This window comes from Nerophis lumbriciformis, linkage group LG12 (genome assembly GCF_033978685.3).
Source record: "Nerophis lumbriciformis linkage group LG12, RoL_Nlum_v2.1, whole genome shotgun sequence".
Classification (NCBI taxonomy): Eukaryota; Metazoa; Chordata; class Actinopteri; order Syngnathiformes; family Syngnathidae; genus Nerophis; species Nerophis lumbriciformis.
In genome coordinates, this window is record NC_084559.2 from 5,567,576 (window position 1) to 5,577,500 (window position 9,925).

Sequence of the window (9,925 nt, forward strand, 5' to 3'; positions counted from 1 at the left end):
ACAAAGTGGTGACCCTCGCCCCATCCTTGTTTGTGAATAAGTGAGCATTTCATGGAAGCTGCTTTTATACCCTATCATGGCACCCACCTGTTCCCAATTAGCCTGTTCACCAAATAAGTGTTTGATGAGTATCCCTCAACTTTCTCAGTCCTTTTTGCCACTTGTGCCAGCTTTTTTGAACCATGTTGCAGGCATCAAATTCTAAATGAGCTAATATTTGCAAAAAATAACATCAGTTTTCCAGTTCGAACGTCAAGTATCTCGTCTTTGCAGTCCATTCAATTGAATATAAGTTGAAAAGGATTTGCAAATCATTGTATTCTGTTTTTATTTACCATTTACACAACGTGACAACTTCACTGGTTTTGGGGTTTGTAAATTATCTTTAATATTTTCCTGATGCTCTATTAATAAAATTGCCCATAGAAACAAGTAAGAAGCAAAAGAAGAACAGTCAACCAATAAATTGCAATAAAAAAATACATCATATAGAACAAAGATCTATAGACATAAGTACAAAATATATATAGTAACAAGCTAACCAGTATATTATCAACATGTAGGAAAGAATATTACAGTAATTTATTAGACAGGAACAAAAATAACATGAGAGCAACATATAGCATCATTAAAAACGGTGCCAAGAAGGCTTATGAAGACAGGAAGTGAAGATATATGTGTCAATATAATTGCAAGGAAATGGAAAAATTGTAGGATTAAATCATACTTGCCAACCCTCCCGGATTTCCCGGGAGACTCCCGAAATTCAGCGCCTCTCCCGAAAGCCTCCCGGGACAAATTTTCTCCCGAAAATCTCCCGAAATTCAGGCGGAGCTGGAAGCCACGCCCCCTCCAGCTCCATGCGGACCTGAGTGACGTCAGGTGCGCAACACCACGTAAATCGTTGGCCAACCAAAAAGTAACCCCAGTACGCTATAGCCAACATTCACCAGGAGATGGCAACAGACAAACATAGATCACTCTATTACATTATTCCCCTTTTAGAAATGTATAGAAGTTACTCAAAATAAATAAACAACCCAACCAAAAAATGCAGCAGCTCAATTAAAAAAACTGTACTTAAGCCACATTCTTTTCTTTTTTTTTTAGTACTGAACTCTTAACCCTCATTTGTAAAAAAATAACATGCTTATTATACAAACAGTATTTGTACACCTTTAACACAGATTTTTATACTGTCTTTAGAGATTCAGTTTTTTTGGTGGTACTCGAAACCTTTCTGGGTACCTGGGAAAGGGTGTTCAGCATGGTTGGAAAAATAGTGACAGAGAATAGAACAAGGATGGACAATTCAACCCTTAACTCAACAATGAGTAGATGAGTGTTATGTGTGTGTATATGTGTAAATAAATGAACACTGAAATTCAAGTATTTCTTTTATATATATATATATATATATATATATATATATATATATATATATATATATATATATATATATATATAAATAATAAAATAAATATATATATAGCTAGAATTCACTGAAAGTCAAGTATTTCTTGTATATATATATATATATATATATATGTATGTGTGGGGGAAAAAAAATCACAAGACTACTTCATCTCTACAGGCCTGTTTCATGAGGGGTTCCCTCAATCATCTCCTGATGATTTTTTTCCCCCACACATACATATATTGCGCTCTACTACGGTATCGAGCACTATTTTTTGGATAACCTTATTAAGACATATATATATATATATATATATATATATATATATATATATATATATATATATATATATATATATATATATATGTATATATATATATATATATATATGAAATACTTGACTTGGTGAATTCTAGCTGTAAATATAGTCCTCCCCTCTTAGCCCCGCCCCCAACCACGCCCCCCACCCCCCACCTCCCGAAATCGGAGGTCTCAAGGTTGGCAAGTATGGATTAAATAAGCATGGCTTCTTCCAACTCCTTTTTGAACCCGTAAAGAGAAATGTAAATATTTAAACTACATGTTCGAAATAGATTTAAACCAAACCAGGGGATCCTCTGACGTACCATTACTAGTATGTGTACCATAGTTTGAGAATCCCAGGTTCATTTAATAAGAAATGAAAATAATTCCCCGACAACATTGTAACTAAATGGAGCAATTACCTACTTACTACAAATAATAGTCATAGGCTTTATATTTGGTTAAATAACGTAGATAATGTGACGTTATGAGCTAGGTAACTATATGACTACATTACCCAGCATGCCACAGTAGTGAAGCGCATGCGCGGTAGCCCCGTTGATGTTGATCGTAGCCATCAACATCTAAATGTTGTTATGATCACCTTGTGGAGTAAACCTTCAAACTCAACCAACACGCCTCGTCTATATATTTTACGATTAGACTGACAACACAGATATAAAAAAGTACAATTTTACAAATTTTTGGCAACGCAAAGCGCAAACCCCGCCTTGTTGTTCCCTCGCCGGCCACCGTAGCCTACGTCAGAAGTAAATAAACATACTAAGGTTTGTTGATAGCCTCAGCTAGCAGACACTCGGAGCTAACATGGCGTTTACTCTCTACTCGCTCATTCAAGCCGCAGTTTTGTGCGTGAATGCCGTGGCGGTGTTACACGAAGAAAGGTTTTTGAGTAAAAGTAAGTGGTGTACATGTCTTTCATTCCAAATGTTGACAGCTTGCTAGTTGCTATGTTAGCAAAATCTCCATAAAGAGTATTTACACACCGTTTGTTCATACATACACGCACATAAGTACCTATACGCTTCCACATACATACAAACATACAGTACGTACCTACACACTCAAAGTTCGTACATCCACACGCATATTCACTGTACAAACATACATATACACATACATGTACATATACATTCACTGTACAAACATACATATACACATACATGTACATATACATTCACTGTACAAACATACATATACACATACATATACATTCACTGTACAAACACACATATACACATACATGTACATATACATTCACTGTACAAACATACATATACACATACATGTACATATACATTCACTGTACAAACATACATATACACATACATATACATTCACTGTACAAACACACATATACACATACATGTACATATACATTCACTGTACAAACATACATATACTAGAGATGCGCGGTTTGCGGACACAACCGCCCGATCCGCGGATTATCCGCGGATCGGGCGGTTGAAATAAAAAAAAATTAGATTTTATCCGCGGGTCGGGTCGGGCGGTTGAAAAAAATAAATAAATTAGATTTTAAATAGATTCAGGCGGGTGGCAGTTAAACCAATTCGGAAATATATATACATAGTTAAATGTTGTTACCCACATACGAAAAACGAGCAGGCACCTGCTGCATATGCCACAACAGAAGAAAAAGAAAAGAAAAGAGATGGACACTTTTACGGAGCGGAGAAGGGACGCCTCGCCGGGGTCCGGGACCGAGGCCCCTTCCCCCGAGAGGGCCCCTTCCCCCGGGAGCCGTAGCTGAGGTGATCCGCGAGAAGGGCCCGACGCACGTCCAGGGTCACCACCGCACCGACACCCCGCCTCGTCCACCTTCGCCGCGGCCGGCGTCACGGGCAGCAGGTAAGCAGCTTACCTGCCCGCCACCCCCGTGGCCGGGGGCTCGTAACAGGGGGTCACTCCGCGCGCTCCGCCCGCGCAGCTTACCTGCCCGCCACCCCCGTGGCCGGGGGCTCGTAACAGGGGTCACTCCGCGCGCTCCGCCCGCGCAGCTTACCTGCCCGCCGCCCCCGGCAACAGGGGTCACTCCGCGCGCAGTGCGCTCACGAAAGGGGTGGGGCTCACCCTGGTTGATATAGACAGCAGGACGGTGGCCATGGAAGTCGGAACCCGCTAAGGAGTTTTTAACAACCCACCTGCCGAATCAACTGGCCCTGAAAATGGATGGCGCTGGAGCGTCGGGCCCATACCCGGCCGTCGCCGGCATCGAGAGCCACGAGGGCTAGGCCGCGACGAGTAGGATGGCCGCCGCGATGCGCACTGAAGCCTCGGGCACGAGGGACATCGCACCTCTACGCGCTTGGAGGTGCGCTCAGCGCGGCTCCCATATGATTGCGCACTGGTGTGCGTCTGGGCCGTGACAGCGTGGCACGTGAATGTCTCTGCTGCATTGGATCAGTCTCCTTTCTTTAACAGGCAAAAGCTTTATAACCTCACTAATGCCTTGCATCGTCTATATTAGATATATAACAACGGGCGGGTGCGGGTTTGATTAAATGTTAGATCGGGTGGATGGCGGATGGTTGACGACTTTCTGATGCGGTTGCGGATGAAATAATTGCCTATCCGCGCATCTCTAGTACCTACACACTCAAAGTTCGTACATCCACACGCATATTCACTGTACAAACATACATATACACATACATGTACATATACATTCACTGTACGAACATACATATACATGTACATATACATTCACTGTACGAACATACATATACACATACTGTACATATACATTCACTGTACAATTATACATATACACATACATGTACATATACATTCACTGTACAATCATACATATACACATACTGTACATATACATTCACTGTACAAACATACATATACACATACTGTACATCAGTGACGTGCGGTGAGGTTGATGGCTGGTGAGGCACTGACTTCATCACAGTCAGATTTACAAACATATGAACCCTAAAGAGTATCTTATTCACCATTTGATTGGCAGCAGTTAACGGGTTATGTTTAAAAGCTCATACCAGCATTTTTCCCTGCTTGGCACTCAGCATCAAGGGTTGGAATCGGGGGTTAAATCACCAAAAATTATTCCCGGGCGCGGCGCCGCTGCTGCCCACTGCTCCCCTCACCTCCCAGGGGGTGAACAAGGGGATGGGTCAAATACAGAGGACACATTTAATTACACCTAGTGTGTGTGTGACAATCATTGGTACTTTAATTTAACTTTAACTTTACACTTACAAACTGTAGCACACAAAAAAGCACATTTAATAAACAAAACGTTATTATGGTCTTACCTTTACTTATAAATGAAGTCCATGCGCCGCTGTTGTGCTGGATTAATGAACCCCCTGTTGGGAGTGTTATATCAACTAAAGCCCTCACTTCAACTTTCCACGTGCAAGATTGAATCTATTTTAAAAAAGTGTAACCGAGGGTTTATAAATGTCGCCTATACTGTATGAAACTACAAAATAACAAACACGGAGGCTCCAGTTTACACGAGGACCACTTTATTTACCTTCTTTCAAAAACCTCCGCTCCACTCCGTGTCATCACTTCCGCTCTTAGCGCCTTCAAAATAAGAGCTCAAGGCATATACTGTATAACAGCGCATAACAGGAACTTAACATCACAAAGAGGAAAGCCCATGAAAATAGGTTACAAAAGTTATTTAATAAGGAGCCAAAAAGTGCAAAAACAATAATGTTCGTGTTGGAGGAGTTGGGAATTAGGTACACCTGCAGTCTGCAGGTGTACCTAATGTTGTGGCCCTGCAGTCATTCACAACTCCTCCAGCACGAAAATTGTTGTTTTTGCACTTTTTGGCTTCTTATGAAATAACTTTTTTAAATAGATTCAATCTTGCACATGGAAAGTTTAAGTGTGGGCTTTAGTTGATAAAACAATTCTACGGCGGGGGTGCAGGAGGCGGGGTTATTGGAGCCTCAGCCAGTGCGTCTTTTGCAGCCGTTTTATGATCGCTCAGCACAAGAAATACGTTACACACATACAGTTGTTGACAAATACACTGTACATTATATACCTCAGCTAACTAAACTATGGAAATGTATAATATAATTCATATAGCAATACGGTCTCACTGCACAGCAGGCCAGCAGTTAGCCGAGTCCGGAATCCATGTTGAGGCACTGAGTGACGTGCCTCAACTGGCTGCTGTTCACCGCACCGTCTCTTCTCAGTATTTGAACGGCAAATGTGAAAATTCAGCGATTTTGAATAAAAATAATCTAAAACTGGTGAAGTTAAATGGAAAATAACTTTATAGTATAATCACTGGATATATATAACAATTTATTTTTTATTTTTTATTTTTACATTTTTTTTTCTTTCCTCTAGTGACTGCACGTCACTGATTCACACGCATATTCACTGTACAAACATACATGTACATATACATTCACTGTACAAACATACATATACACATACATGTAGGGATGATGTTTAAAAATAAATTATCGAGTTCGAGCCCATTATCGAACCGATTCCTTATCGATTCTTTTATCGAATCCAGATAGGCTGTTGTATATGGAAAAAAACACACAATATTTGGTTTAACAAAAGCTCACTTTTATTTTATAAGAAAAAAATAAAATAAAAAAATATTGACTGTTGTTACCCCCCTAAAAAAATAAAATAAACAAATATTGGCACAACACGGTTCTTGAACATTCAGGTTATGTGCGGCCTGAACACGTTTCAACATGTTTGTTGTACTGCTCCCCTTACATGAGAGCGAAGCCTGGCAATAATTGCATATTGCCGTTACCTCGTCGTATTTTTTTGTAAAATGAAGCCATGCCTTGAGGCGTTTTTTCCGGTCCATTAGTTTTGCTGCTTTCTTTATCTGCCGCATAATGGCTGAGCTACGTCATTTCCTGTGATGTCCCACAGGGCATTTCCTGTGGGACGGGATTCGTTCCCAGGGATTCGAATAAAGAACCAACTCTTTTTCTTTACTATAGTGGCCTCGATAACGGGAACCGGTTCTCAAAAAGGGATTAGAGTCCATGGAATCAGTTCTTTTCTTATCGAACCACCGGAAGAACCGGTTTCGAACATCATCCCTACATACATGTACATATACATTCACTGTACCAACATACGGTACATATACACATACATGTACATATACATTCACTGTACAAACATACATATACACATACATGTACATATACATTCACTGTACAAACATACATATACACATACTGTACATATACATTCACTGTACAAACATACATATACACATACATGCACATATACATTCACTGTACAAACATACATATACACATACATGTACATATACATTCACTGTACAAACATACATATACACATACATGTACATATACATTCACTGTACAAACATACATATACACATACTGTACATATACATTCACTGTACAAACATACATATGCACATACATGCACATATACATTCACTGTACAAACACATATACACATACAAGTACATATGCATACATACACTCATGCATATAATCACGTTTCATCAAACATATATTAACTTTGTTGCCCTAGGGTGAACTGGGTATCACACGGCACACTGACAAAGCTTAACCTATTGATACTATAACAATCTACAAGGTTAGTTGGCTTCTCTTTCTTCCCCTCCATTTATCTGTTTTCTTGTTTATCTCTAGTTATCATTACATACAGTATATGTATTGTTGCATTTGAAACAATTGTATTGTTGATAATAGAGGTAATTAGGGACCGCAATGTCCCTTTGGGACAGAGGACCCTATTGTATTTTGTGCGTTTTATTATTATTATTATTCCGCCGCCTCTTTGAGCTCTAATTGGACCCCCTTAACATGCTTCAAAACTCACCATATGTGACACACACATCAGGACTGGCGAAAATTGCAATCTAATAAAAAAACCAAACCCAAAATTCTAAATTGCGCTCTAGCGTCCCCTAGGAAAAAACACAGGAAGTTGGCAATTCCCCCTTCAAAACAACATTTTAGTAAAAACAGTCACTTTTGCCTCTTTGAGCTGTAATTTGACCCCCTTAACATGCTTCAAAACTCACCAAACTGGACACACACATCAGGACTGGCAAAAATTGCGATCTAATAAAAAAAAAAACCCAACCCCTAAACTCAAAATTGCGCTCTAGCGCCCCGTAGGAAGAAAACACAGACACAACTGCTCCTAGGAGGAAAACTCAGACAAAACTGCCTGTAACTTCCAGTAGGAATGTCTTAGAGACATCAAACAAAAACCTCTATGTAGGTCTCACTTAGACCTACATTTCATATATTGACAACCCCCAGCAAAAATCAACAGGAAGTTTGCAATTCCCCCTTCAAAACAAAAGTTTTGTAAAAACCGGTCACCTTTTTTCAAACATTATCTCCACTGAGCGCGTTTGTCGTGTCGGCTTCAAACTAGCACAGGAGAGAGGTTGAACCCTTCTGATTAAAAGTTGACCAAATAGTTTTAATTACTGTTTCGTTTTGGATTTTATGTGCCGTCAAAGTCGGTCCCGTCCATCACTGCTTGCAGTTTTAGTTATTGTTATTATTCATTATCAATAGTGCTATTTCTATTGGTATTTGTATTGCTCCATAGTGTAATAATGCTCATTGTCATTTCTGTATCATTATTTATTTCACTAACTGCTTCCTTGCTATCACTTTTACCATCATATTTGTACATATCCTATTTGCTGATGTTGTTCTATTGTTGTTGTTGTTGTTGTTGTCTCTCTGTCTTGTCCCCACAATTTCCCCCTCTGTCTTCCTTTTTTTTCTCTTTCTATCCCCTCCTGCTCCGGCCCGGCTGCACCAAATGATAATATAAATACATTTAATAAAGTCAAATACAAATAAGGCAACAAGAGAAGTATCCCACACTTCTCTTTTGTAAAATAAATGTGTGCAGCCGATACGGGCATCTACATCAACTATATGATTTGACCTGAGAAGCTGGACAGGGCAAAAAAATAAAAATAGGGTGGATTAAATCACTCACTGCAGTATAATCAAAATATGTCTGATACTTAAGCGTAAGCATAAGCGTGATAGGAAGAATTACAAGAGTGTTCCTTTTGATTTCTACATGTAGTTGGCTGGGGAGTGGACCAGGGTGTGGGAGGATTCGGTGATGAACCCGGCGTTAAAGTGCAGATGATGAACCTGATTCGCTCCGTGAGGACCGTAATGAGAGGTGAGCTCCATCCGCCATTTAAAAAAATATATAATACAGAATAATCAATCACCCCAAACATTTGCACCATCGACTCTTTTGCAGTACCTTTAATCGCAGTGAATGCGGTCTGCATGGTTTTGTTGCTGCTGTTTGGATGAGAAAACAAGTCGGAAAAGCGGCACAGACCACTCAGGAAGCAGTTGACATGTAGAATGTTGCCCCCCAAAAACATCACGTAATAAGCCTTTTTTTTATTGTGACGCCCTAATTTGTCGTGCTTTTCACAAAGACATGTATCACAGTCCGTTTTGGTTTTCAAATGTAAATTAAGTGTGGATATAGTTGTTTCCTGTATGAATAGAATAGTAAAGAGTTGATTGAAACTGCTCTGTTTTCTTTTCTCATTTGTCCCATTGCACTTGCCGTAACTAAACTAGGGGGAGGCCGTACTGCACATTTTGGTGTCGATTCGATAACAAACCACGTTAAACCCAGATTCCGATCTAACAAAGGTCTTGACTCATTCTCCTTCTATGCCACATCAATATGGAATGCACTCCCAACAGGTGTAAAAGAAAGTGCATCTCTATCCTCCTTCAAAACCACACTAAAAGAACACCTCCAGGCAACTACAACCCTAGACCAGGGGTCGGCAACCCGCGGCTCCGGAGCCGCATGCGGCTCTTTGATCACTCTGATGCGGCTCAGCAGCTTACTTGCTGAATCCCCCAATTTTCCCGTGAGACTTCCAGATTTCAGTGCCTCTCGCAGAAAACTCCCGGGATCAATATTCACCGATTTTCACCCTTACAGATATAATAAGGGCGTGCTATGATGGTATAACATTAGGCGCCCTCTACAAACTGTATTAACAGCGTGCCAGCCTAACAACTGTTATACAATATACATCTTCTGCTTGCACACGTACGTGACAGCAAGGCATACTTGGTCAACAGCCACACAGGTTACACTGACGGTGACCAT

The 9,925-nt window shown here is 40.1% G+C and overlaps 1 protein-coding gene across 1 annotated transcript; it reads left to right on the forward strand.

The window, feature by feature from the left end:
* Positions 1-2,491: 2,491 nt before the first annotated feature.
* LOC140679215 (immediate early response 3-interacting protein 1) lies at positions 2,492-9,327 on the forward strand. The gene is made up of 3 exons (XM_072914201.1): positions 2,492-2,639; positions 8,858-8,959; positions 9,044-9,327. The coding sequence occupies exons 1-3, from the start codon at positions 2,549-2,551 to the stop codon at positions 9,097-9,099; spliced, it is 249 nt and encodes an 82-aa protein (XP_072770302.1). The 5' UTR covers positions 2,492-2,548; the 3' UTR covers positions 9,100-9,327.
* Positions 9,328-9,925: the final 598 nt, after the last annotated feature.